This window comes from Aspergillus steynii, assembly GCF_002849105.1.
Source record: "Aspergillus steynii IBT 23096 chromosome Unknown P170scaffold_2, whole genome shotgun sequence".
NCBI lineage: Eukaryota > Fungi > Ascomycota > Eurotiomycetes > Eurotiales > Aspergillaceae > Aspergillus > Aspergillus steynii.
In genome coordinates, this window is record NW_020194399.1 from 3,611,217 (window position 1) to 3,638,545 (window position 27,329).

The following is a 27,329-nucleotide window of genomic DNA, read 5'->3' on the forward strand; positions in this document are numbered from 1 at the left end:
ATTTCGATTCGGTGTACATTATTTTTAATTCGGACGGCTCAAAAGTTGGAATCACAACGATCCGTGAGGAAAGCATTATTACAAATGGCATGGTTGTTCTACGGTACAGCTGTGTCGGAGACTCCAGATTCCTTTTCTTTTCATTCTCAGCCCAAAATGCCAAGGTTTTGATTGCATAGAAAATAGACATTCTCATTCGTTAGTCCATACTTCGTTCTCTATGTACTGTTTTCTCGTTTGGATTCGAATCGCTCAAGCTTTCCCAGTCGTTTTTCTTGATCGATTCACTCATCCTTCAAAGGGTGTCTCATATGGTGCTTCCGCCTGCGGAGTGATTCTTGCGATGTGGCGTCTCTGACCATCTTCCCAGTCATATTGAGCGCTGTGTGCAGTCACACGGTTCTGCGGCCGTTAGTTCCTGCCTAAGCTTTGCTGAGAAGCAATTGCACTTACATCCCAGACGACAACGGTTCCAGGGCGCCATCTTATACGAGTCTGCAAGTCTTGCGACAGAGCAATGTGGTCGTACAAGAACTTGAGCAGGAAGTCTGACTCCTCCTTCTTAAATCCCACAATGTAACGAGTGACTAAATGACTGTTAGGGGTTGTGTTAAATCAACTGAGTATCGAAGTTATACTCACATTGCGGGTTCACATAAAGCGCTTTCTCTCCGGTGACCTAGATGAACGTGTTACAACTCACGTTCTCACGCATATATCTGAAGGGGTTACCACATACCGGATGGGTTCGGACGATGGGGTGCTCCGAGGTGATAGGGTCACGACGGGCAATACCTCCTTGGTTCAAGCTGTTGTTGACCTGCTCGATGCCAGAGTGAACGGCCTTCAGTCCATGTAGACGCTTACGGAACTCGGGCGATAGGCGTCTGTATGCCTGAGCCTGATCCGCGAACAAGGTGTCTCCTCCACTAGAAGGTCCGTCGAGGAAGTACAGGAAGGTGGTGCCTGGAGGCTGCTTCTCGAACGTCACGTCCGAATGCCACGTGATGGAGTTGGTGTTGCGAGCTAGGAAGTCAGCACCGCTCTTATCGTCGGCCCCTCGGTGCACGAGATGAACCTCCGGATAGCCCTTGGGGGCTCCAGATGTCTGGTGGATGTGATGTCTCCCGAAGTATCCACCGAACTCGAGCGCCTTGTCGATTGGCAGATGGGCAAAGTCCTGGTCCCGGAAAGCTGGGTGGTCTTAGCTGATATCTCTTTGCTTACAGATACACATGGCACAACATACCGACAACCTTCCTCCGAGCAACGAACAGGGCTAGCTGGTCCTTTCCTTCTTTCGATAGCTGACTGAGCTGGACCCCCTTGATTTCGGTGCCGATAGTCGGCGTAATATGGTCTAGCTCAAACTTGCCTTCAGGCAACAGGTCGGGGAAGCTGGGATCCGCATCTTTTCCGTGGTCATAATGCTCGAACGGGGTCAACGGGGGGTATCTTGATACTCAGTTAGTGGGACCACAGATATGGCCCGGAAATGCAAGGTCGACATACTTCTCGGTCTCGTTATCCCAGACGGGAAGATAATGGGGGAACGATGCAGGAGGCTGTTTTTCAGTTCCTTTGATCTCATCGTCGTGATTGTAGGTGCTCTTCAACCCTGCAAAGTTCTCCTTATTGTGGCCTCCTTCAGTCCGGAGAGGCTTGGTAGGAGCCGTACGCAGAGACACTGTCTCGGTGATAGATGGAGCCATGTTCGCGCTGAAATTCAGACCGGATTATATTATATTCGGGGGAAAAATGCAATATTGACAATCTATCTATCGGACCCTCCATGCACGAGGATCCCATCGCCAGATATACCATCCCCTTGGTCGCATCCGAATAGCCGTCTTATGGGCTTGCGCAATATCTGCGGGGTATGTTTTGATCCTCCATTGAAGGCTTCATTGGATTCGCCATGGATTGGCGCGGGGTTACACGGTTCAGAGTCCAAGCCTGTCGTGCGAGTGGTCGAATGAGGGAACCGTTGAGCCCAGAGGATGCTGATCAAGCATTGCTGCTTTATGATGTGATGCGAGATAAGATTTCCTATTCGGCAAATATAACGACAGATTGCCCGCCTGCAACTGGCTCGGTTATGCCCAGACGAGCATTTGACGGCAGCGAGAGTCAATCGGATCCAGAATAGCCGGTTACGGCAGGTCGCCACTACTTATGAAGGAAGTCGCCATCGAGGACGAAGTCGGTTGGAATGAGAACGGGAGACTAGGAGCATGAGGGACAGAAGTGGGCCATGGCGTGCTAGGGCTGCTCAGTCGCGCAAACGGCCCCAAGTCCGAACCCAAACACAACCACCCCGCTTGGGCTCATCTTAGTCTCGTCTTGAGCGGATCTTTTTTTGTTGAGTATCTTGGCCTCCTGAGTAATTGTTTCTCTGCGATTTGTGGTTGTTCCCGACTTTTGCTTCTGGGAATCCACGTCGGAACATTGGTACAACGGTCGCTGCGATTAGGGGCACCACACTACATTGGAATCGAAGCTTCGATAAAAAAGCGCAATTTGAGCAAGCAAGTGAATGAAGGACCCCTGTTTATGCATGATCGTCAGTGCCATATTGCAGCATTCGAAACCAATCAACGTTAGGCACAATGTTGTGATAGTGATGGCGAAAGATACCATCATAAGCCAGTCCGATGGTGACATCCATCCCCGTTCATCGTTTCACAGTCCTTCCCAGGCCCAATCTATTGTTGGCCTTATGGAACTGTCGGGACCCAATCTTTCCCATGCAAAAACTAAACAAGATCCCCTGCCAATCCGCGCGGATCTCACTCGTTCGTCATAACGTCACCACGGTTGAACTTGCGTGATACAGCCAGCTTGATTCCCATTGGGCAGGGGAGCATCGGTTAAGCGTCTTCATCTACTAATCTAGTACTACTTTATGCATATCAATCAGCTTATCATGGCAAGTGCCTCGCTAGGACATGGAAAGTCCCCGGCTAACATCGTTGGTGACGTTCAACCACCACGGACACTGGCCGCGATCGGCCTTTATCAGTAGAAAAAGCAAGTTCAAAAGCTTTGAATATCATGAGGCTTCAATATCCATGCATCACGATTGGCTACTCGCAGCTACCCACAGCGCGTCGAGAGTTGAATACTAGCCCTTTAAGAGATACCGGTCCATCGAGGATCCAGAATTGCGTGATGGCGGCATGACATATTTTGTTTCGTCCGAAAGCTTCTGTAGAGCAAGCCTTTATATACTGAGCACTGATCTATATTGTGTTCGCTCTATCTTTTCTGTCACACGAGTTCCTGTTGACTATATCAAGCCGTGGATAGACAGCAGAAGCAGATTCATCCCCGGCAACAATGGCTGCGGACGAACCCAAGGGGGCAGTCACGGACTCTGTCCCGATCAAGTACGATGGAAATGCGCCTCAGTCGGGAAACAGCTCGTCGTCATCGCTGGATCTCAATCACCCTCGCGCCCGGGTGAAGGATATAAGCGACTGCGCTTTCGAGACTGTCGAGGACCCGAGATATTACAAGCCCATCGATTCGTATGAGGGCATTCACCGTTGGGACCCGGATTTTGAGTGGACGGAAGAAGAAGAGAAGCGGGTTATAAGAAAGGTAAGTGCTTGGTTTTAGTCCAGATGAACGAGAGAGAATGGATGGAACGAAGAAAAGAGAAAGAAGGAAGGCGCTGACATTTCTCCAGATCGATTGGCGAGTATGCACGTTCGCATGCGTTACCTTTTTTGCGCTCCAGCTGGACCGGGGTAATATTGTCCAGGCCATGTCCGACAATATGCTGGATGATCTAGGCATGAATACCAACGATTATAATACGGGCCAGACGATTTTCTACTTGATTTTCCTGTTTGCGGAACTTCCATCTCAGCTACTATCGAAAAAATTGGGACCCGATCGATGGATCCCCATCCAGATGTTCTGCTGGAGTTTAATTGCAGCCTGTCAAGCGTTCATCAAGAATAAGTCTGGATATTTCGTCTGCAGGGCACTTCTAGGACTATTTGAGGGTGGATTGTGAGTTTTCAAATAGACCCGAGTCTCGCCAGGGAGAGCTATGTTGACTTTTTCTAGTATCCCGGATACAATCTTGTTCCTTTCTTTCTGGTACAAGTCCAAGGAATTGCCCATCCGTTTGAGTTACTTCTGGGTATCCTTTCAAGGTACTGCGATCATCGGTGCCTTCCTGGCATTTGGATTCCTTCACATTCGCGATGACGATGGAAAGGGAGGATGGCGGTATCTCTTCGCCTATGAGGGTCTCATCACCGGTATCATCGCAATTGTCGCGGCATTCTGGATGCCCGCCTCACCCACGCAGACCAAAGGTCGCTTCCGAGGCAAGGATGGCTGGTTCAATGAACACGAAGAGAAAATCATGGTCAATCGCGTCCTTCGCGACGATCCCAGCAAAGGAGGCATGCACAACAGACAGGCAGTGACGCCGAAGATGCTCTGGCATGCCGTCTGCGACTACGACATGTGGCCCATTTATCTCTTAGGACTGGTCTGGATGATCCCAAACACTCCAGCCACCAATTATATCACACTGCAACTGAAGTCACTTGGATTCGGAACTTTTGAGACCAGTCTTCTGACCATCCCAGCATATGTCATTTTTATCCTCAACTTGCTTTTCTGGACATGGATCTCCGAGCGCTTCAATCAGCGCTTCACGCTAGGCGTCATGACGGAGGTGTGGTGCCTGGCTTTGCTCATTGCACTCGAGGTTCTTCCCGATGGAACCAGCCCCTGGGCTCTCTGGATCATCAACGTTCTGTTAATAGGAGCGCCATACGTGCATGCTATCGTCGTGGCGATGACCTCCCGGAATGCAGGCTCGGTCCGTACGCGAACGGTTGCCAGCGCTTTGTACAACATGATGGTTCAGGCATCCAGTATTATCGCTGGTAATGTGAGTTAAAGATAACCCCCATCAACTAGCTTGGTTGTATGATTCTAACGAGCTATAATGGACAGATTTATCGCGAAGACGATAAGCCTCATTATCGCACCGGAAACAAGGTCCTTATCGCTTTGACGGCTTTCAGCATAGTTCTTTTCATTTTCGCAAGACAATACTATATCTGGCGCAACAAGTAAGGTTTTTCACGGCTTTTTGAATGTTTCGGAATGCTCATACACTTTCCCAACAGGCAAAAATCTGCGATTTGGGATGCCATGTCCACAGAGGAGAGGGAACAATACCTGGCTGAGAACTCCCATAGAGGAAATAAACGGTATGGATTTTTCATCCCCTGATACACCTTTCCTACATGGCACCAAACTAACCCTCTGCTTAGGCTTGATTTCCGATTTATTTATTAGACACTCAGCAAAGCAGATGGGAACCAGCTGGCCATGGCTTCCTTGATGGCTTTTGCTCTAATGCGAAAGAACAATGCGGAGGAGGCGAACTCTTCCCGTAGCGAAAATAGAAAAGTTTTGGGAATGACAGGTGGACAAAAAGGTTTTATGGCTCGGATTTGGTACTGGTATAGCGCTGAAGTGACATGTAATAGAGATAGATAATGATGAGCCAACCTATGCTCGAATGGAGCGAACAGCTGGACTTTCAAGTTCCAGTTCAACAGATCTCAGATCACGTAAAGTGAAATATCTACTCCCCAATCACATACTCACACCCCTCCGGTCCAATCCAAACCTCATGTACCTTCCCAGCTGGAACGTCGATTCGAGCGCCCACCCCAAACGTCTCCTTCTTCACCTCCCCGTGGTGTAGTTTGGCATTGTCCTCAGGATAGGTGATTGTGAAGATTCCTTGGCGGATGAGATGGGTCGTTAGGCCTTGATGGGAATGTGGTGTGTAGTGAGAGTTGCTATATCATGCGTTAGTGATGGACAACAGGCGCGAACGGGGAGATTCGGGGATTTTACCTTCCATCAGACCAAGTGAAAACATGTCCGAATCCCCAGTCTCGGACCATTCGTTCGCATTCGCTGCGGGAGCCGATGGAATAAATCTCCGCCATGATGGTCTTTCGGAGTTGGATTTGAGGAGACTGGAGTTGGCGATGCTGGCCAGAAGGGGAGATGCGGGGAATGACGTCGTTGGGTGCCTGAATGCTAATCTGGCATTCCGCGCGCTGTGATTCGCCGCTTTTTATCTTCGTCAATTCTGGATGTAGAAGGCACGCGAATGCCTGGAGAGTCAGGCAGCCTCGATATTCTTGCTTCTTTCTCCTTTCTTCCCCGTTCTTTCCTTCTCTCTTCCCAGTCACGTCTACTTCGAGGATCTTGTAACCATTGTCGATCATCACTTCATTACCATCTTTCTGGATACGCTGTATCGTACATTCGGGTCTTCATGCCTTTTTTTCATGTGCGCGGCGAGTCCCAATCTGACCTGTGAATCTCGAGTCTCGAGGCTCATGCGGTCGGTCTTGGTTGCTCCCATCCAATCCTGTCCCTTCTTCCCCCATCCTCACTCCCCCAGCAAAAGGAAAAGAAAACAGAGCATGGTAGCGAACCAATGCGGTTGATTGGGTGTGGACGGATCTCCGACTGTCCGTTTCTCCAACCGTTGTTGCGAGATATTCTGGGCCCTCAGTTTCGACTCGTGTTTTCAAAGAGTCTGTCGGTCACGGTAAATTAGCATTGGTTCGGACGCTTTCCAGCCGGGTTCGAAGCTGCTTTTCGCCTACCGAGTGGTGCTTTTCAGCATGATGTGCCGCAGACATGGCAGTCTTTTCCTGGAATTACCCAGGTCTCTTTGCCATTTCCCTGGCAAGTGGGACAACGGACTCCGGGCATCTTTGGCGTGGTCAACACAAAGTCAGCGATCGTTCTGGATACTGAGGGAGGGTCGATCAAGACACTTACCGGCATTGTGGTGATGGGAGAAGATCAAACGCGACAAGAAGACTTTGGAGGGAAAGGTAAATTGAATGCGCCAAAGGTCTTTGGGAGGGAGGGAGAGAGAAAGAGGGACCGGTGCTGTTCACCCAAAAAAAATTCCCCGAAAGCTCGCAATGGCCAAAGTCTAAATGAAGTCGGTGTTTGTCTGGCGCACGTCTCCTCGATCGTTGAGCTTAATCTCCCCGGGGTATCCGTCGCCCTTTTATAGAGTCTGGCGAGGAGCAAGTGGTCGGTTGATCCAAGACCCTCTGAAACCCAGAAATTCGCACTGGTCATCGGGAGATCTTCGCTCTAGGGCCGATCGATCGATTGGAGACACGACTAGATGAAGTCCCATGCATCTAAATATCAATCACACCAGGACCCTTGCAAACTAACATGTCATGTTGGGGTCCGAGATGGTCCCAAGTTACTCGGATATTCCCGTTCATGACAAGCGTTTGCGTTCGAGCAAATGAGATCGCCAGGAAAAGTGCGATCTGCTTGCTAAGTACATGGGTGCGATACGTGTTCCGGCTCTCTCAAAATGTGGTCTGAGAGAGAGAGAGAAAAAAAAAAAAAAAAAAAAAAAAAAAAAAAAAAAAAAAAGGAAAACCGAATATGCAGGCACATCCGCGGAAGCAAAGAAACAATGGAAAATCAAGGCGAATGGAAAGAAAAGAAAAGAATTTCGATTTATTATTTTCTCGCTTGTTTTTTTTTTTTTTTTTTTTTTTTTTCTTTTTTTCCATTTTCTTTTTTTCCATTTTGATCCCAGAAAGGGGGCCACACTGTCATCGCCCACATATTTTGGAAACCGTTAATGCAGCTTACCATCAGAGAAACTCGGTAGTCGGTAACCGCGGACGATGACTCTCTTAATGTGACTTGTTGCGAATGACGTCGAAGGGGACGCGATCTATCCCACATCTGGCACAATCCCCTGGCCTGGGCCGCTCGCTCCCTCAGGGATTTAGACCACTGATCAAGTCTTGGTGGACTAAATTCATCTCCTACGCTTAACCCGCCCTGGGCCTTAATTGACTGGTGCTATAACAGCTAGCCGCTAGCGGTGCGGTGGTTACGGGTCTTTGGAACAAGTGTGCAATTGACGCGCCTCTAAATATTGCACACATCCCTTTGCGATCCAGGGATCCAACCATATCTTCCTTGATTGGCTATGTGGGATGTTGCATCTCCAGGCTCCATCCGTTGCAGGAAGCCTTGCAGCCAGATAAGTGTTTGGAGTCAATCCAGGACTTGGGGGTTGGGACGCTCCAGCGCTAAACATTTCGATCCCAGTCAATTTATTTGCTAAAAGATGGGGCCCCACTGGGAGAACTAATGCCCCGAGGCACCGTCACGGCCTCCACCGTACTCGGTGATATCTTTTCAGCCAATATGCAATGACAGCCAGCATGATTTGATCGAATCAGATGGGCCAATCATGGAAAGCTGGCCATTTTGATCGGTTGTCAGTCGGGCGATTGATACCTGAGATTTCCCGGTGCAAATCAGTATCAGTTCCTGGGGTTTTGGCAACTGTCGATTGGACGGGTGGGAGATGCAAGTTCCCAACCCTGCCCGCTGGACCTTTATCCCTTCTTGAACACAGTACGCAGTAGCTCAGCCACCTGCGACCTACCGCCCTTGCTGGGACTGGGATACTGAAGCTGAACCTTATCAGGTCTGGGGAACTGCCATTTCCTCGCCCCACTCGCTGAAGTTGATCTGGACATTCCTCATCTTCTTGGCCGGTGGTCCTTGGTCGACAAAAAGCAGTCAGAGGCCTTAGAGAACCTTCATCTCAGCTTTTCGATACATAAAGAATGTGGGGTTGGGCTTCTTTTCCTGCCAGACCGAGCAATAAATTGCTCGTTGGTTATACAGGATAGTCATTGTCAACTTACTCTCCGATGTCTTGCAGTGCCCAACACCCCTGTACCCTGTTTTGACTTTTTTTTTTTTCTTTTCTTTTCTTTTTCAACAAAGAAACGCAAGATGAGGTAATTAAAAGTCCTCATTTTGCATCCTCTGCGGCGGATTATCCGTTGGTCGACTATATCGAGTGGCTTCATTTTGGGACCATGATGCCTCGTCTTTTGTTTGGAAACGGGATACCTGGTCGCACTAATGGTAGTCCATGAGCCGGTCTCTCAAACTAACTCGGTACTACTTTCTCTCTCTTCCTTTCTCTTGGTTTTCCCCCTATTTCCTATTGATTTATCGATCAATTTATTTTCGTGAGGGGCACCCTCCACACAGAGAGAGAAAGGAAAGAAAAAAAAAAAAAAAAAAAAGAGGGTGGGCGAGGGGATATTCATCAAAAGTTGACAGGTCAATTCTGGAGCAATATCTGTCAAATCAAAGTAGTTGCATCGGGCTCTCCACTAGACCCGTCGCCACCAATCCAAGCCCGTTTTCCGGTCTCTTCCCCTCTTCAAAAGGAGATGCCTACTGATCGCTGGCTGACCGTGTGGATACGAAGCAAACAAACAATGAATTGATCAAATTTCTCGCCCACTTGCTCCTGTCCCAGCATATGAGCAACCATCACCACACCGCTAGTCAACCATCCGGCGGGGTCTGCGGATTTGGAATACTCATTGGAATCACCAATAATTCCGTTTTCCCGACTACGTGAGTTTGTTTTAATTATCGGCGGCAAGTTTACCATTCCCATGGGAATACGTTGCATACGCACTCCTATCGAAGGAAGCCAGCTCTAGAAGCCCCCCCCCCCCCCCCCCCCATCCGAGGTGATTGTTTGGTAGACGCCAAATCTCGGCTGAAGTCCTCACCGGAAATGATCAATTCGCGAGACCTAGTGGCTGGCTATAATCGACATGCTTTTGATCCATAAATATTGAGAGGTTACAAAATCAGTCGCTATATCTGTATTTTCGTCGCCCTTTCGCCAGGCTCCTCGGTCCAAATCCGTCCAGTATAGTTGATCTCCGCCGGACCCTTCAGAGAAATCGGATCCAGATCCCTCCTGCTGAAGAGGAGTATAATCGAGCGAAAATCCGAGAAAAGAAAGATTGAGAGCACGCTTATCCACCGTCCCAGAGACCCACTCACTCAAACAGGTCAACAGCCATCGTCGGCGGCCCCAACTCACGTCAAACGCAAAGACCAAGGCACCGGCTGCATGTGCGTTTGCATCCTGTCGGACTTATCTAGAGTCGCTTCAGATGCGCCACAAGTGGGCCGTTATTTTAATTACTTTTTTTTCCCTCCCTCTCAATTTCAGTTTATTTAATTTTTTTCTTGGAGGATAATTTATTCATCAATTTTTGGTTCTTTGGTTGAGAGGTCATTGCTTTTCTTTTCTTTTCTTTTTTTTTTCTGAAGTCTCCCCCCTCCCCCCTACTTTCCCGTTACCCCTCGTCCCTACGCAGTAGCTGATTTTGCCACTGGAGAAGTAAGAAACTGATCATGTACAATCCTCCATGGCTTGCATGATGGAACTCCCGGAGATGACTGCTGCTGGAACCGATCAAATTTGACAGGCCCCTTATTATAGAGCTGCGAATCTGATACACAATGCAATGCACCTATCCGTATCTCTTCAGTATTTCCTGAATTTCTGGGTCCGCAATTCGGCATCTGCATGGATTTATGTATAGAAACGGGCTGTTATATGTAAATCCCTAGGAGATTTCCTTGCTGATGTGGACAAGAAGGACACCGCCAGATGGACATCCTGAGCAGTCAAAGAGATGGATTAAGCGGTAACCCGCCTGGAGTCGGTCGATTTTGATACATGCCCAAGCGGCCATGGAGTCGCGGCCGAATTCGTCGTCTTTGACTTTGAACCTGCAGGTGGAGGTAAGAAAAAATGTGTTAGCGATTGGGATCGAAAATTCCTTGAATGGATTATCCTCGATGAGAGCCCCTTTTCCTTTCTGTTTCTTGCGCTTTTCCTTTTTTTCTTTTTTCTTTTTTGTTTTCATTTTTTTCCGACTTTCTTTTTTGCTTTTTCCTGGTGTCGCTCAGCGCAACCGCGCCAATGTTGTGACACGCAATGTTGGAGAGCCCACACCGAGGTATTATATGTAGTCGTATTATTATAGTAGACGTACCTGACAAAGGTCAATTCCTCGATCATTCCCGACAACGTCGGGAATTGGAGCTTCTGGCCGCCAAAGTCCGGGTGAGATCCCGAGTCGCTCTTGGTGGTCCGCTTGTAGCTAGTCTCTTCAGAATCGGTACTATCGTCTGCGCTGGCTGATCCGGATTCCTCATCCGGTGGCGTCTCGACGTGCAACGAGCAGCTCACGTAGGGATGGAACCCCTTTTCCCTAGTGTCGCCAGGGGGCAGCGGAATTCCTTGGCCCGCGAGGACCTCAATTGTCAGATCGAGCTGGCTACGAACGATGGTCGCCCCGCCGGGGGGGTCGGATCCGCGATAGCCCTGCGGTTTGAGGACCCAGCCTTGCTCACCGGCAAACATGGCATGATTGAGCATCATTGCCTTGTCTAGGCTCTGCCAGTTCAGCGCAACTATCTGGGCGCCACAGCGCCAGAAGGGGGTCGGGTCGTAATTGGAGGACGTTACGCGCAGCCCGTACGGATAGACTCTCATGAAGTGGTGACGGTTGTGCTCAAAGAGCGCGTCCCGCTCCTTCGCATATGCTGCCCGGGCCGCATTCTCTGAGAGGGAAAACACGTGTCCCGGGACCTTGGCCTCTGTCACACGGGGAGGGGAAGGTTAGCTTTCTTTCTTTCTTTTTCCTGTTTCGTCTTTGGTCTCTAGGGGGCTAAGATGTGGATTGTCGGATCCTTTGGGGGTGTGGGATTGGCATCCGATTCGGGAAGAATAGGTGGAGGGGAGGTGGTCGGGTAGCTATGTAGCTACCCTCTTTTTTTTGTTTGAACTTACCTGGTTGCGTAAAGTGGCTGAAGTGGAATCCTTTGGTGAAAACGGCCAACTTGCTGAGAGAGTGTAAGATCTTCGAGGGCTTTTTAGGTGGTGGGGCGGAGGGATCGCTGGTGGTAGCTAAGCTATTGGGTTCACCCTGGCTGGCTTGTTGTTGGCTCGAGGGTTCGAGCTCGTCCGTGCGATCATCCGCCGTGTCATCCTCCTCTCCTTGGCTCGTTGGAGCCACATACTTTACCTTGATCAGGATCTTCCGTTTCAGAGCCTCAAGCGGTGGAAGGCTGTTGGTGGCTTCGATTTCGGGCGTGACTTCCACCAGCATCCCCTTCCAAATCTCCTCCATGATCTCCACCATTGTGACCTGCTGCTCGAGTGATGCATGCACTTCCAGACTCACAATAACCGGGAGGTCGGTCGACACGAAGGCACTATCCCGGATGGCATGGCATGCGTCCCGGAACGTTATCTCCTTGGTCAGTGTATGACCATGAAGCACTTTAGGCTCCGGACGTGGCGGCACCGGAATTACAGCATCGGCAGTCTCGCCAGTTTCTTTGGGGGTAGGCGTGTTGTTGCCGGACGACTTACGCCCAAGCAAGCCTCCCAATTTTGACGAAACTGATTTCATGCGGGAGATTTTTTCTGTCTTTGGTTTGTCTTGCTTCTTACGCCGAGCGAATTTCTTTTCTTCTTCGGAGTCGGATTCGTCACTGCTACTGCTACCGCTAGTGTCATCCTCATCGTCGGCTTTACCGTCCCAGATGTCGATTTCGACGCATCTGCAACCACTGAGGAGAGCCTATGATGCTATTAGCTGCCTTGTATCAATACCGAGAAACCTTGATCCAGTTGGGTCTTAAGGACTAGCGTATTATGTAGGGGGACACAGTGATGCATGGTTACACATTTTCCGCACAAACGCTCCAATCCGAAGGAACCAAGTAAGCACCCATATACTGCAAATGCAGTGCAGCATCCCGGGAATGACTTCGGATGGGTCGAATGCGGGATTTTGAGGGGAGGGGACATACACTGGTATAAGCGCTCGCAGTTGAGTCGCTGTACAGCTGGTTGCCGCTCAGGTAGGTATTGTGACTCGAAGAGATGAAATAGTCCGCAATTGGCGAAGAAAGATCCTGCCTTTTTGGGGGGCCTACTGCAGACGACGCTGGACTAGACATGTACGCAGAGAATGTTTCCAGGGAGGCGAGAGGATCCGCCAGCCCCTGACCACTGGGATCCGCATCTTGGGATGCATGTTGCACGTCCCGAAGAAAATCGGTCTTTCTCGACTCTGTTAGGGTTTTATAAATACGACCCAAGTAAATGGATACGGGAGGTGAGAATTCAGAGATCAATCTGGGGTCCGCAGGCTCTGGGGAGGGGTCAAGGCTGATATGATCAGTATGATGAGTGAGTTCGGCAAGCTCTTTGACTATTCCCATGATTTTTGATGTATGGGCAGAAATTGCGCTGTGTATAGAATGCAGTCTATTGTGTGCAATAATCAAGGGACGTTTGCCGATATGGGGCGTCCCCCTGATGACGTTGGGTCGGTGTAGTGGAAGGTGGCTTGACGATCAACACTCTGTTGTGCTACCAGCACCTCGGAATCACGGTGTCCTAGGCGCGATATATTCCGGGAACAGTGGACCTGCAAAGCGACCGAAAAGATGGAGCAAAGAGAGCTGGTTGAGATGCCACCAACGTTTGATGTGATGGAGGACAGGAAGGTGGGCTACCGACATGCTGAGTTGGCGTTGTTTCGTGATTTGTTTTTGGTGCTCCACTCGGGTGCTTGGCTTGATCACACGGACTTAATTTAACGGTCCTAGCTGGTCAGCACATGAGGGCTCGAAAGGGGTCATTGGGCCAGGAAATCATTGGTTTGAGGCGTGTTTTTGTGCGACCTGTAGGTGCCTGGTAGTGGTGGGAAGGTACTGTTGGGGGCGAACTTGGGTCATGGCGATATGAGACAGGGGGGGAAGAGAAGTCAGAAGGGGATGGTGATTGTGATTGTGATGAAAACGACTATTGAGATTCGATGGGAATTGGAGTCGAAAACCAGAAGATCCGGAGGACAAATTGGAAGACGTGAGGCAGAAGAGGCAGAAGAGGCAGGTGATGGCAGGTGACGGCAGTCAGGTGCTCCTGCCATTCCCCCACCAAGATAGACATCTTCATTTTTTTTTCTCACACTTGAGACCATATCATTGCTATTGGCTACCAATCTTTTCTTTTCCTTGTTGATTCCGTCTGCTACAGTCTTGAGATGCTCCTTGACCGAGTCTTTGGGAATTCTCGCGAGGGATTCTCCCCTGTGACATAATGGAAGCCTTCTAGAGAAAAAAGTGGCCACTCCCATAGCAATCAACCCATCGTCAGCCCTACCCGGCGTCCACCCAGCATGCTGGATGAGAATGAAATTAGCTCTGGACGACCCAATGTTCCGGGTCCCCGTTGCCTAGAAAATAAGCTGCACTTGATTTATAACACATCGGAGCTTCGCCGCATCGCTGATAAATCCGCAACGTCAACCCCGCATGGCCCTCATTCCAATCTACCAACACCCTACGAGACTCGGATTTTTTTAATGAATGACTATGGCGAACAAAACCCCGGTGCACTTTTTTGATATTGAATCGACACTTCCGCGTACGAGTCCTCCTTCTGTGGTGGATAAAGTATCTCCCCCAGCACTAAATCGGCTAGCTAACGGTAATTGCAGGAGACCTGAAGCCATGGTCGGTGAATACGATCAAGACCCGAATGGTCTTGAACTACAAGCGCATCCCCTATACACAATCCTACATCTCTTATCCTGATATCGCTCCTTTACTCTCCAAGATGGGCGTCCATCCCCACGCGGAGGGTATGCCGTATACCCTTCCAGCGATCTGCCACCCGCCCTCGGTGACGTCAAATCCACACGGGACTGATGGACTCATTTGCTGTCGCAGCCCATTTGGACCGGACGTTCCCATCTCCGCCCTTATTCCCATCTAGGGATGCCAGTTATGCCCTAGCACTTGCGGTCGATAGACTCGTAGCAAGCGTCACTTCCAGGTGCTTCATGTTGGTGATTCCCCGTGCGGCGGAGTTTCTCGATCCCAGGGGTCGCGAATATTTCATCAAGACTCGGTCGGCTCGGTTTGGTAAGCCCCTCTCCGAAGTTCGTCCTCAAGACGCCGACCAAGTTCGAGCGATCATCAACGCCGCAGCGACCGAAATGGCCCCCTTGGCTCAGATGTTGCGAGGCAGACTTGGGAAGAACGGGCCTTTCCTAGAGGGCGAGCGGCCAGGATATGCGGACTTCTTGATCGTTTCTTTCTTGGTTTGGATCGAGAGGTGCGATAAGGAGTTATGGACTGCATTGCTGAAGGTCGGGGAGGGTGAGGTTCAAGCTCTTTGGGATGTCTGTTTGCCGTGGGTAAATGGCCAAGGCGAAGATAAGGAGTGGGAGATCCCTCGGTGAATTGAACCTAAGTAAAGGACATAGCACGTTAGTGATTCGTCTTCAATCGCTTTGCTTGCATACAGATATTAAATGTATCAGGCGTCTTTCTAACTCGAATTTTGTGTCATAGTCATGAACGTGAGATTCTCGACAAGCAAGGTAGTCAGTCCATGCTCAGTTGCAAAGGGGATATTGCCCAAAAGAATGTATACAGAAACAACATTCCATTCAGCGCCTGGTCTGCAGATTATAAGAGAAGATGAATATAAGTCACATAAAATACATCTGGAATGTCCTAGTAGGGGACCCTTTCTACACGCACACAAAACGTCAGTCAACACAATTGTACAGGGATAGCTTCAAATAGAACTCCATGCAACAGAGCCCTGATGACTCCCAAGCCAAAACCAACAATTCAAGAAATCAGAGTCCGCGCAGGAAGTTGGCCTCCCGAATGGCCTTTCTGCGGGCATCTCTCGCGCTCTTTGTGATCTCGGCACGCTTCTCGAGACTCTCCGTGGCATCTTCCAAGGCGGTCTCGGTCGCCGACTCGCCGCGGTTGTATTCGGCGGGAGTGATGTCGGTCGCGTGATGGTGGATAGGGATCTTCGGTGGGAGGAGGGCAGCGCGAGCGGCCATCTTCTTCTCGTAACGCTTGCGCTGTTTCTTGTTCAGAGCTAAAGAAAGAAAGCATGGTTAGCAAAAGCTGGTATGATAGGTATGTCGAATCGGATCGGAAGAGCCATACTGCTTGGATCGACTCCGCCCTCGGATTTCTTAGAGCTCTTGCTATCCTCCAACAAAGTCCACAGCCAATCCGGGTAGTCGAAGTCCTCCTTGGCGACGATGTTCGGCTTGTTTTTGAAGTAATTGAGGCCCTGCAACATGGTGCCGGCCGGGCAGGAGCTCCGCACGGGTTTGGAGTCAGACTTTGTGGGTTTGTCGGGTTTCGCGTCGGTGTGAATTCCTTCCGGCGTGCTCAAGGGTTGCGACACGCCCGGGGTAGCGGACGAAACGGCCGACGGGACCGTGATGTCGCCGGTGCCGGGCTGTCGAGGCGAAGGAGGCGGCGGAGGAGCGGAAACCGTGGGTTTCCCATCGGTGCTATAGTTCCGGAAGAGGTTGCGCTGGATTGGAAGCTGGCGCGTGCATGACGGAGCAGACCACGCAATCGAGGTTTGCGGCTGTAGTCGAGAGAGGATGCTCGTTCGGCACCGTTGGCAGATCATCTTTTCGTTGGCAATGCGAGATGCAAGGTATCAGAACAATGAATGGATTAAAAGTCAAATGGTATAGTCTCCACGACAGGTTTGCCCCAAACCACCAGGAAAGCGCAGGGCTAGAATTGAGAAAGACAACTGCCGGCACGGAGCAAGCTGGATGAAAACTGCGGGATGAATTTGATGCCAAGATCCAAAATCACGTGATCCAGCTCCTGGGATTTAGCACGCTTGGTCAGTACATGGGAATTCTCATCAGAATTTGGGTGGTTACCATGACTGATTGATCATAATAACAATCTTCTGCGAGCTTGGGAGGCCAATCTCCAGTGGTTGAGGATTAATCGTTGCTTCTCTCGACTCTTGACGTGCTCCTTTGGGCAAGGTGTCATGTGACTGTGCGGCTTGGCGAGTGATCGCGCGCGCCAAGTGGAGATAGACGAAAGTTGCCTTTTTGGGAAGCAACTCAGACATCACGCGCAGATTCTTCGGGTCAATACAGCCGAGGGTGCTTTTTCGTCAATTTATGTCGCCGTTCTCGGGATCGGTTGTGATCAGGCTCTCGTACAGCATGTTCTTTCGGTTGTACATAGTTAATCCCACTGCAAAATGGATGTTTCATATCTTTGTCCACGGTTGTCCTTTCCTTGACATACCTTTTACTTAATTGTACAATACGCAATTTCATCACACTCCCCATGCACAGTCAGTCTGCATCACCGGCGGTTCTACGGATAGTTCCCTCTTATCTCTGTCCTTGCCCCAGGACTAATTGCCCGTTCTACGGTTTGATCAACCTCCAATCGGCATATTCATGTGAGCGGCTACCTGCTTGCCCTCGAGTTGGCTTTTTCAAAGATTTTCTGGATGCTAGACTCTTTTCTTCGGAAGTCCCTGTCTTGTGAACCAATTCTGGAACGCTGTAACCAGATCCTACCAAGCTCACATCACATCTCTTCACATCAGCTCGCTGATACATTTGTCTAGTGCACAAAATCTAGTACAGAAGCCTGGCCCCGTGTAGTCAATTTCCTGTGGATTTGAGCGTCCCTGAGTGTATCCAATGCAGAGCCACCTCGACACACTTGCACCAGCCATTAGGATGCAGTTCGTATTCAAACATCACATATGCAGAGGTCTCACAACGAGGACTTTTCATCCCATCTAGGCCTCTTGGTGTCTTGGTGTCTTGGTGGTGGAGATACAAGGGCTTGTGATGGCTGCCTCGCTGGTTATCCCTTACTCGACAGCGGCATATATATTCACTACTGACGAGGAAGCCACGGTGGCGGAGAATCCTTATCTGGCACTTTCAGTGGCCAGAGGACAGATCACTCACAGCAGCTCCGTGAAGACCATGCACTCTTTTCATCCTTTGGATATCTCGAAGAACGAACCATCTGCTGACCTTCCACAATCCACTTGAACCCTGTTTTTATAGTTGGTGGCGCCGGTATCCAAGCACGCGAAGTCGAATCGGCGCAAAAGATAGAGCAGAATACCAACCGTTATCTGCGGAATACGGCTGGGTGGACGCGTAATGAGACCAATTTAGGTCTTGGAAACGCCTGTTTCTGCATCCCTCTGCCTACTGGTTACGTGGAATATTCCACTCTCGTGGATGGGGCCTTGATAAAAGCACACATAAAAAGGGAAGCAGCCCATCTGCTGGACGCTTATCGGTTCCACGAACTAGTGCATCACTTCGACCCAAAGGATCAGTCCACCGTACTTTTTCGCTTCGCGAAGATTGCGCAGATGAGGGAATATAATCCTTGTTGGAATGCCTGTTGATGATCAGCGGTGTCGAGGGGTTGGATGGAAATGCGATGCCCGCCATGACTAAGCTGCGCCCCGATAACGAGCATTCATCCACATCCACAACTTGCATTTCATTTATTTCATGGCAAGTTCCTGCCCCTCCATTTCGTCTGACTGTCCAACTTATCAGTCACAGTCAAGGCTTTTGCTGTTTAATCATCGTTGGTCCTCTGTGGCAAGGCTTTCCCCTTTGGCGGATGTCACCGAAACATGAGTGACCATCGGAACCGTCGCTTCCCCCACGGGGTTGACACTTCAGTCAAACCTGCTATCAAAGACCATCTATCTCACACTACTAACTTTATGCTGATAAGTCAAAGACCTCAATGAAATACTCATTTTACTTGCTACTTTGATTATGATGAGTCGAGATGCAAGTGCTTTGTGTCTCGGGTCAGCACTCAATATCATCGACTCAAGGTTGAGGAGAAATATTCTACAACGATATCAAAGACAGGTAACGCTGTGTGGACTTGAATATCGAAGGAAATCCTTCTATAATGCAAAAACAGCAGATAAACTAGGTATGAAGTTGCCGAAATTTGTTGATGTGAACAGGTTGTTGACAGAAACGCAGACAAGGACGGGCACATGACAAAGTCGAGGGCCAGAAAAAAAAAAAAAATAAAATAAAATAAAAGAAAGGAAATTGAAAATGGAAAGAGGTATTGAAGAAGCGCGACAAAAAAAAAAGAAAAGAAAAAAAAGAAACATCACCAAACGCCGCCCTATGAAGAGAGCACATCCATTATTCAAAACATTATAGATGGTCCTTAGGAGGACAGACCGCTAACATCCAGAAAATTACACAAATTGACACAAGCGTCTTTCAGCGTCTTCTCCGTCTTCCACTGAAGCTCATCTTGCGACCTGGTGGCCACGGCAACACAGGAACCAACGTCTCCTGCGCGGCGGCCAGCGGCCTTCCGTGGAATGGGTTTGGACGACACACTTTCCATGGTGTTGACGACCTCCATGACAGAGTGTCCCTGTCCAGTTCCAAGATTGAAGGTGCGGAAATTTTCAACAAGTCGTCCGTCATTGGCAGCGCCAAGTGCCGCAATGTGCCCTCGGGCAAGATCGGTGACGTGAATAAAGTCACGGACGGCTGTGCCGTCCTCTGTGTCCCAATCGGTTCCAAACATCTGCAGCTCCTTATACTGTCCAGTCATGACCTTGACGACGACGGGAAGGAGGTTGGTAGGTATTTGTCTTGGGTCTTCTCCCAGGAGACCCGACTCGTCGCACCCTATCGGGTTGAAGTACCGCAGAGCTACAATAGTCCACTCGGGATCAGAGGCAGCAAGATCCGCTAATATGGCTTCACAGATCCACTTTGTGCGTCCATAAGGATTGGTGATGCCCGTGCACCCAGGCTTCACAACTTCCTCGGATCCTTCCTGGTTTTGGAGGGGTTCCTCCTTGTGGACGCAGAGCTCCTCCTTAAGAGGGAGACCAGAGGTCGCCAAAGTGCCGTACACCGTGGCCGAAGAGGAGAAGACAAATGTCTTGATGCCGAATTCGCCCAACGTGGTAGCAAAATCCACGAGACCTCCAACATTGTTCGCATAATATTTCAATGGATTCCGAATGCTCTCCTCAACCGCTTTATAAGCAGCAAAGTGAATGACGCCGGAGATCTTTGACTTCATCGAGCCCCATCTGGACTGGACCTGGTATTGCTCGAGCAGACCGCGAAGGGCCTCGGTGTCTCGATAGTCGTGGGGGTGCAGATGCATTGACGGCATCTTTGTGCCATGTTGCTCATGATGTTTGGACGCCAGGGTTTTGATGCGGTCGAAGACGACTTGGAAGGAGTTGCTGAGGTTGTCGATCACAATTACGTTGTAGCTGGCTTTCAATAGCTCCAATGTTGTGTGACTTCCGATAAACCCGAGGCCTCCGGTGACCAGAATGTACTGCTCGAGAGGGAAGTTTCGCAGCAACTCCTCGAGATTGCCATCAAACAAGACGGATGATTGCGTTGCCGGAGTATCGATACACACAGGAGAGCAAGGCTCCACAGGAGTGCTCGCATCTGATCGTCGAGGGCTCTCCATCATTGGTGGTGCGAAAGGGCCAAGGGCAGTCAATGCTGAACGAAAGACGAGTAAACGAGGACAAGAAAAAGCGCCTGAGCAAACACAAGAGGAGCTTGTTTAAATGAAGATTAACGAGGGCGGGTGACTCCGGACTGGATACTCAAAAGACAGGAGTCCACAAATTTTATACTCGCTCAAAAAGAAAGGCGCGCACTGCCACTGGTTCGCCGATGTAACCGCCGTATCCAGCTAGGTCAGGCGAAGATATCTGATTTGTGACGTGCTTTATTTACAACGAACGATGGCCATAATAAAAAGTCTGGATGCAAGGTAAAAAGAGGGATATACTATTGACTCAAAAAAGAAAAAAGAAAAGAAAAGGAAAGAAAAAAAAAATCAGGGAATAAACAACCACCCATGGGTGTCAGAGTCGCATGGAAAGCGGCTAAAACGTCTTACTCTCTCCTTCAGGTGTTCTAGACAGAGTTCGCCTCTGTTGGGGGGCAATAATGAACGAACTCTAGCCGCCTCCACTGGACCGCATTCAGTACTTTGGTATGAAAAAAAAAGGCAAAGAATTTTTTTTTACAGAAAAAAAAAATCCAACCACGGAGAAAGGAATTGTTCGAGAGCGACAGCTAATGATCCAAGACCGACTGCATGGCCTGAATCTGCCCCGCTCTATTTTGGGCCCGCGGCAGCCCATAGTTACCCTGGAACATTACAACTCTACTAATCACCAGGGTTTTAGAGGGCTGGCTGCTACTTATTTCTTAGTCTTCCGGCTCCGTGTCTGGCATATTTTCGCGACGGCAAGACAAACCCACTGACTATTGCCTTTCGTTTTACCTTGATGCGCTCCGTTTCTATTACAGTCTTTGCTTATAACGAAACAAAATGGCGCTAGAAAAACACGTGAGCAACCGCCGGTGCCTTCAGAGCCGGCGCTCTCGCATTATCCTGGCCGTGCTTGTTTTTATTGCAGTTCTCGCGGTCGTTATACCTCCGGCAGTTGTGGTCACCCTACACAAGAAAAACAGCATGGGCCCTAAAGCTACGGTCTTCGTACCTCTCTATGTGTACCCTGCCCCCGGGGCCTGGACTCCATTGGAAGAAGTGTAGGTCTTTTTTCTCAATTTTTTCCAGCCCCTCCACCAACCAGATTGGAAATTCCCACCCACGCCATAAGCCATCTGGATTGTCCATGGCCTGACCCAAGAACAAGCTATGGTTTGTCGATGAAGTAGCTGAACGCCACAGGATTTCTACGCATCCGGATGTCAACTTTACGGTCGTGATCAACCCTGGCAGTGGCCCCGGGCCCGATGCTCTGCCCGACGCCAATTATACCCGAGAAATCCCTAAGCTCGTCGCCTTTGACAACGTGCGTGTCTTGGGCTACGTTGCTACCACCTGGGCAACGCGGAATATCTCTTTGGTTCGCAAGGACATCGAGACTTATGCGGCGTGGCCGACTAACAGCTCTAATCCCAACCTCACGGTTCGGGGAATATTCTTCGACGAAACACCCCAGCAGTTCAATGCATCTGCATTGAACTATTTGCAAAATCTTACTGATTTTGTGAAGGATACGCCCGGGCTTGGTCCGGACCACTATGTATGTGCAACCCTTTCCCCCCTCTCCATGTCTTGATTTCCAAGAATGGACTCGGTAATTTACCGATTGCCTTTTTTTCCTTTTCACTTTCAGCACCTGGCAAAAACTTCCCTACCATCCCCACCCTTGTTATTTTTTATTTTGATTTATTTTTCACTTTTTTCTTTTTGATTTTCTTTTTCTCACCTCGTTTACGGAGTACTCCGTCATCCTCATCTATGCGATCTGGAACCTCGAGGTAGATCAGCGATGCTAATATTCGTCGATCTAGACTGTCCACAACCCTGGGGCGATTCCTGACTCTCGCTACCTGCCGACTGCTGATTCGACGGTGGTCTTTGAGGCAACTTATGACACCTTCCAGGAGCGCCATGGGGCCAACCTGTTCGAGGAGATCCCGAACAGCACTCGCAGCCAGCTGTGCGCCGTGATCCACTCGGTGCCAGATAATGTGGAAGGATCCGAACTGCGTTCCCTAGTTAAGCAAGTCCGCAAAGTTGCAGATGAGATTTTCATCACCCATCTCAGCACCGACTACTACGCTAGCTTCGGAAACAAGTGGAACGAGTTCGTGAGTCTGATGGCGAAATGATCCCTACGGTGGCCACGCTTGATGCATCTATTACGACATTTGCTTGTATCTCTGGAACGATTGGTTATTAACGATGTATATGAAAGGCGCTTCCAGACATTGTCAGACGGAAAAAATTTGCACTTGGGCTTGTTATCATCAGTTTTGTTTCGTTTCGTTTATTTTATTTTATTGTCTATTTTTAATTGTTTCCACCCTCTGCCTTCTTATCCACTAGAAATGTCAGTACGGAGTACGGAGTAGGTCCCAGCCAAAGAAACCAAAGGAAAATAGTAGGTACCTCGTAAACATGGCAAAATTCAGACAAAGGACCAGGTGTATTGCGCTCTCTTGGCACCGCGATTTATCCAGAATGGGTCTGAGCCGGTATTGCTTCCATACCGCCCGGGCCAGAGTGGTAATTTTCAAACCCGACCAACCCGCTGATCGATACAACCCTAATTACGGACCAGACGGCCAAGATCTCTCCACTAATCAATTTCAGGTTTAGAACGGCCCAGTTCTTTTCCTTTCTTTTTTCTTTTTTGTCTGTCTTTCTCCCATGTGGGGGTTGTTTAAAACTGGATGGATGTATCATTAGTCACCTCAACCACATCCGGAGTACATGCCTCCATGCGTTCCTCCTTCACCGTCTGCATAGGGGATTAATAATCGCGCAGCGCAAGGTGACCAGGTCACCTTGTCACCCTACGGATTTTACGGGGGCCATTGGTTTCCAAGCGCCTCTTGACGGGTCCATAATTAGGAAATCCCAGCAGGATATCATTTGCTCGGCCCGAGCCAGGTGTAACCAATAAGGTTTCAGAAGCTGTGCAAGGAATGAATAATTAATAATGAATAATATGGATGTGAGTCCTGACCAGTGATCTGGGAAAGAGGACCGGGGCATGAGGATCCGGGATGGGTGTCAGGATGGGTGGAAACTACTGGCGAGGAAAATTTTCCATCTGTTTCTATTTTTTGCTTTTTTTTTCTGCCTTAGGCTTTCCAGCTCGGTCTACGTGGGTGATGTCAATGGGGTTGAATGACTGGTTGGGCTGAGTTGAATGTCTCATATACTGGAGAAGAGATCAAACAACACAAATCATAATTCACACCCGGAGTTCCTGATGGGGTAGCCCGCTTGTTCGTCGCCTGTTCTGCGGTGTGCATTAATATCTTAGCCTGGAGTGGGATGGGATGTTCCACGGCTGGGTCTAAAACATATACAATGAGTGACGGACAGATGGACGCGCAGATAGATAGTGGCCTGGCTGTCTTGGGCCCTAATCTGATTCCGAAAGAGCCTGCCTGCCTGCCTTGCCATGCTTTGCATTTGGATGGGCTGCGAGGGTCTTTGGGGGTTACTGGGACCATCTACCTACTTAGTTTCTTCCTTCTGCCTTGGAAAATGGATACGGCCAATGTCCTCGGTAAGACATACATATTTTTAGTGTCGATTGCGCACAGTCGAGATGAGACATGCTTTAGGTGTTTATTTTTAGTGTATATTCGGCTGTTTCGTGATGCGAGCCCAAGTATCATGATAATGATTGTGATTATGACTTTGTTGGTTGATGTTTCCACCCTCTTTCTCTGAGGTGGTATTGTTTGCATCATTGTTTGTGTCCGGCAGTGCCATTAATATCCTGATACTATACATAAAACAGAGAGTGTTTACCCCGTGGCGAAGTCACCCGGACGTCATCGACAGTGTCAGGAGACTCACCTGGTCTGGTCGGGGTTTAGGGCTACGCTGGGGAAAGGTTACATTGGTCGGAGTAATATTGCGACGATTCTGTATCCCCTCCGGAGCGTCGGTAGCAGAGGACGTACAGGAGAGCATGCATGTCGTACTCGATACAGGGAGATCGACTGATGTCCGACAGATCGATGGTCTTCTCTCTAGGTGGCCCCCCCATCGCCCCCCACGCATGTCCCGGATATGTCCATGAGATGTAACCCCCTACTACATACGCGCTTACCTACATATGTAAATAATCTAGACACAGCAGACACTGAAGACCAACGCCTCAAGGCTGACTCAGGGCGCAAAAGGTCGAAGAAATAAGGTGAATTAGGGCCGGGATCCGGAGGGCTGAGTCAGCTGACCAGCTGGCAACGACCGAGTTGAAAACGAGTCAAAACGAGTCAAAATGTAGTTTAAAAGTCCAGTCCAATAAGCCCCGGGATGTGCCTGCGGTCATTGCAGGGTCTCTTCGTATTGATGCGATGTCGACCAGGTCTGGGTCTTCCCAGCGAGAAAAGCAATATACATCACATTGAAGCACAAGTAAACATCATCATGAGCATGATGTCTGCTGTCTGCTGTCTGCCTGTAATCTGTATGCAGTCATCTCTTGCGCCCCTTTCTTCACCCCCCAGCCAGAAATGTCGCCATTCGGACCGTCCCATCCCCCCTCGACGGAGCACCAACGTGACACATCCACCGCCTCGATGGCAAGCCTACTGCACTGGATCTGGCATTGACTTGCCTCCGTACTTTACATTCTTAACTCCAGACTCACACAAGCTGAACAAAGACAGCCTTAACTCCCTCTAAGCCCCTCTAAACGCCGAAAACCACACCGACCGACCGACAGAAGTCAGGACCGAGCACGGTGAACAGACAGCCGCCCGGGATATCTCATATCCACCATCCTGCGCTATCCCCGACCATCGACTGACTTACTGGTCTACTTTACTCCCGGGGGTAAGAAGCAAACGCATGCCAAGCAGACCGGCCGGACAAGAATTTCAAATCGGCCTCTCGCTTCCATGCACGCGCAGGACGTGAGCGAGTCACTTTCCCCCCTTTTTTATTTTATTTTTTAGGAACTTGTCCTGACCCTGTCGGAAATCATTTTTGTCTGGTCGGAAACGAGATTGTCCAAGAAACGGCAAAAAAGCAAATCCGAGCAATAATAGTCATCCGAACAAAGAAAGGGAAAAAGCAAGAAAAGAAAATCTCCTAAGCGCCACCTCTCCGATCATGGTTCCTGAACATGACCCACCCCTGAGCGATGACCCAGAGATCTCAGCAGGTAATAAATAGAAATTCAGGAACACCCGTCCCTCCGTCCAGGAACGGACCACTTCCTACGCCGGGTTTTTTTGTTTTTTTTTTTTTTTTTCTCGTACAAGTCAAAGTAAATCGCTTGCTGGCGTCGGCAAAAAAAGGGGGGCCTGACCTCGCCTACATAACCTAGTCTTTCCTACTTTTTTTTATATCTGATTCTGGGAATGCGGACTAGGTCCAGTACGATACGTACGGGAGTAAGCAAGGACGTAAGTAACCGCGTATTTGATGCGTATATGTATGTATGGAGATACGTAAGTACATACCAAGAAAACACAAGCACAACCCACCCACTTGTGGTACCTTGGTACCCCCATTAAGAGGGAATTGGCCAAACCTGACGCATTGGAGAGAAGGGCATCGTGACACCGCTTCTTCCGCTATACGAGATGTCGAAGGGCTGGCCGGAGTGGTGACGTTTGTGGCCATTTCGATGCCCTCCTTTTCTTTGTCTCGTCGAGATCCGAGATCCTTCGGAAAACTCTGCTGCATGGGAGGATTTTTCTAAGACAAAGGGACTGACTGATTCGTGAATCCTTCCCTGTTCTACCGACCTACTTGTCCGAGTACCTAGGCGCTGACTACGTTTCATGTCCTCCGTATTATTAATAACGCGACATACACCGTCTAAGCGCAATATCTTACCAAACTTACCTGCGTGGTATTTTATTCACCCGCGCTGGTAATCCGGGGTGATTGAAAAATACCGCTGGTACTTTCTGCAGCCCCGGGCGGTAAATATGGTAAGTAATAAAAAACCAAAAAAGGTCCCCCCACTTACAGGCTAAACAGCTGGTAAACAGCACATCTAGTTAACTAACTAACCTAAACATAGTATCCCAGGTGTACTTAGAGGTTAGCGTCGAAAAAAAAACCCCAAACCCACTAACCTACTTAAAGCATCCTCCCTCTCCAATCGGCCCTAAAACCGCCGCTAGAGCTAAGACCTGCTCTGAGTCTCGCTAATTTCGCCCTGGTCCTGTAGGTATTTGTCGGGGGGCAGGTCTCCTCCGATTCTTGGCGCGCGAGTCGCCTTGGTCCGCCATGGAACGACATTGGCAGGCCCGACCTAGGAATTCCCACGCCGTAGCGACTAGTCGTCTACTACTGTATGCACTCTGCACCCTGCACTCTGTAGTCTGGTCGGGCGGAGTGTGTGCTGTGCCCCGATTCCATGCAAGATCAGTCGATTCGGCCGCTGCTGTACCTTCGGCGTAGGCGTGTCTACTCCCTCCTACGGCCTCCTCCGATGTGATCGTTAGGCCCATGGTTCCAGCCGGTTCCGAGAAGCCCGTTCAGTACCAGACTTGTCGGCGGTTTGGGTCTGGTTCTTCAGGGACGGAGGACCCGTTATTGGGCTGGGTGCTGGGCGCATGACATGGCTGGTTTTTTTCTTTTTTTTTCTTTTTTTTCCAGAGCGGAGTTGTCAACCCAGGTAGACTGGTAGACTGGTAGAGGGGGTTCCTGAGGCGAGGTTTTTCGATGCCAAGACTTCGGACGGCGATGGCTCTGGTTTGGGGGTGTCGTTCCGCTTGGGTCGTATCCTGCTCTCTACGGAGGATTTCATACGACTTTTTGAAAACCTTTTTCCCTTCCTCCGAGGAAAATTTTTTTTTTTTTGGTCTTACGCCGATTTTTTTTGTTTTTTGTCCCTCTTGGGGCTCTTTGTTTGGGTCAGTGGTTGACATTGTTGACCTGTTAATTGATTTGCCGGCTCGGTTGCCCACTTCGCGGTTTGAGGTTGAGACATTCTGTAGGTCGGTCTATTTCCATTCGGA

At 49.6% G+C, this 27,329-nt stretch overlaps 8 protein-coding genes across 8 annotated transcripts; 3 read left to right on the forward strand and 5 right to left on the reverse strand.

Annotated features, from left to right (window-relative positions):
* Window positions 1-288: 288 nt before the first annotated feature.
* Window positions 289-1,716, reverse strand: P170DRAFT_462526 (TauD/TfdA dioxygenase family protein; the record flags this gene model as incomplete). The annotated part of the gene is made up of 6 exons (XM_024852108.1): window positions 1,513-1,716; window positions 1,250-1,455; window positions 740-1,194; window positions 643-679; window positions 454-587; window positions 289-402 (listed from the first exon to the last, which is right to left on the reverse strand). Exons 1-6 carry the CDS (start codon window positions 1,710-1,712, stop codon window positions 289-291), a joined length of 1,146 nt encoding a protein of 381 aa, XP_024707940.1. The 5' UTR covers window positions 1,713-1,716.
* Window positions 1,717-3,292: 1,576 nt separating this feature from the next.
* On the forward strand, window positions 3,293-5,536 carry P170DRAFT_378622 (putative transporter). The gene is made up of 6 exons (XM_024845454.1): window positions 3,293-3,603; window positions 3,692-4,020; window positions 4,078-4,918; window positions 4,984-5,102; window positions 5,160-5,243; window positions 5,307-5,536. Exons 1-6 carry the CDS (start codon window positions 3,340-3,342, stop codon window positions 5,329-5,331), a joined length of 1,662 nt encoding a protein of 553 aa, XP_024707941.1. The 5' UTR covers window positions 3,293-3,339; the 3' UTR covers window positions 5,332-5,536.
* Window positions 5,537-5,623: 87 nt separating this feature from the next.
* Window positions 5,624-5,996, reverse strand: P170DRAFT_472529 (uncharacterized protein; the record flags this gene model as incomplete). The annotated part of the gene is made up of 2 exons (XM_024852953.1): window positions 5,624-5,843; window positions 5,902-5,996. The coding sequence occupies 2 exons, from the start codon at window positions 5,994-5,996 to the stop codon at window positions 5,624-5,626; spliced, it is 315 nt and encodes a 104-aa protein (XP_024707942.1).
* A 4,518-nt stretch (window positions 5,997-10,514) lies between these two features.
* On the reverse strand, window positions 10,515-13,188 carry P170DRAFT_351385 (putative phosphoinositide-specific phospholipase C; the record flags this gene model as incomplete). Its single annotated transcript, XM_024843863.1, has 4 exons — window positions 10,515-10,680; window positions 10,947-11,553; window positions 11,747-12,542; window positions 12,775-13,188. The coding sequence occupies 4 exons, from the start codon at window positions 13,186-13,188 to the stop codon at window positions 10,515-10,517; spliced, it is 1,983 nt and encodes a 660-aa protein (XP_024707943.1).
* Window positions 13,189-14,236: 1,048 nt separating this feature from the next.
* P170DRAFT_434355 (uncharacterized protein) lies at window positions 14,237-15,403 on the forward strand. The gene is made up of 2 exons (XM_024848696.1): window positions 14,237-14,398; window positions 14,472-15,403. The coding sequence occupies exon 2, from the start codon at window positions 14,682-14,684 to the stop codon at window positions 15,216-15,218; it is 537 nt and encodes a 178-aa protein (XP_024707944.1). The 5' UTR covers window positions 14,237-14,398; window positions 14,472-14,681; the 3' UTR covers window positions 15,219-15,403.
* Window positions 15,404-15,410: 7 nt separating this feature from the next.
* Window positions 15,411-16,559, reverse strand: P170DRAFT_378629 (mitochondrial 54S ribosomal protein mL54). The gene is made up of 2 exons (XM_024845455.1): window positions 15,949-16,559; window positions 15,411-15,877 (listed from the first exon to the last, which is right to left on the reverse strand). Exons 1-2 carry the CDS (start codon window positions 16,427-16,429, stop codon window positions 15,624-15,626), a joined length of 735 nt encoding a protein of 244 aa, XP_024707945.1. The 5' UTR covers window positions 16,430-16,559; the 3' UTR covers window positions 15,411-15,623.
* Window positions 16,560-18,739: 2,180 nt separating this feature from the next.
* P170DRAFT_109129 (NAD-dependent epimerase/dehydratase family protein) lies at window positions 18,740-20,635 on the reverse strand. The gene has a single exon (XM_024842305.1). It carries the CDS (start codon window positions 20,302-20,304, stop codon window positions 19,015-19,017), a length of 1,290 nt encoding a protein of 429 aa, XP_024707946.1. The 5' UTR covers window positions 20,305-20,635; the 3' UTR covers window positions 18,740-19,014.
* Window positions 20,636-20,889: 254 nt separating this feature from the next.
* Window positions 20,890-22,744, forward strand: P170DRAFT_434360 (spherulation-specific family 4 protein). Its single transcript, XM_024848697.1, has 3 exons — window positions 20,890-21,401; window positions 21,544-21,901; window positions 22,173-22,744. The coding sequence occupies exons 1-3, from the start codon at window positions 21,325-21,327 to the stop codon at window positions 22,491-22,493; spliced, it is 756 nt and encodes a 251-aa protein (XP_024707947.1). The 5' UTR covers window positions 20,890-21,324; the 3' UTR covers window positions 22,494-22,744.
* Window positions 22,745-27,329: the final 4,585 nt, after the last annotated feature.

Bases quoted from the DNA above. Each gene is read 5' to 3' on its own strand.
- P170DRAFT_109129 (XM_024842305.1), bottom strand. From the start codon at position 20,304: ATGATGGAGAGCCCTCGACGATCAGATGCGAGCACTCCTGTGGAGCCT.
- P170DRAFT_378629 (XM_024845455.1), bottom strand. From the start codon at position 16,429: ATGATCTGCCAACGGTGCCGAACGAGCATCCTCTCTCGACTACAGCCG. The intron at 15,878-15,948 runs GTATGGCTCTTC...TTCTTTCTTTAG, and splicing joins GGGCGGAGTCGATCCAAGCA to CTCTGAACAAGAAACAGCGC.
- P170DRAFT_434355 (XM_024848696.1), top strand. From the start codon at position 14,682: ATGGACTCATTTGCTGTCGCAGCCCATTTGGACCGGACGTTCCCATCT.
- P170DRAFT_434360 (XM_024848697.1), top strand. From the start codon at position 21,325: ATGGGCCCTAAAGCTACGGTCTTCGTACCTCTCTATGTGTACCCTGCC. The intron at 21,402-21,543 runs GTAGGTCTTTTT...TGAACGCCACAG, and splicing joins TGGACTCCATTGGAAGAAGT to GATTTCTACGCATCCGGATG. The intron at 21,902-22,172 runs GTATGTGCAACC...TCGTCGATCTAG, and splicing joins GGCTTGGTCCGGACCACTAT to ACTGTCCACAACCCTGGGGC.
- P170DRAFT_378622 (XM_024845454.1), top strand. From the start codon at position 3,340: ATGGCTGCGGACGAACCCAAGGGGGCAGTCACGGACTCTGTCCCGATC. The intron at 4,919-4,983 runs GTGAGTTAAAGA...TATAATGGACAG, and splicing joins CCAGTATTATCGCTGGTAAT to ATTTATCGCGAAGACGATAA. The intron at 5,103-5,159 runs GTAAGGTTTTTC...CTTTCCCAACAG, and splicing joins TACTATATCTGGCGCAACAA to GCAAAAATCTGCGATTTGGG.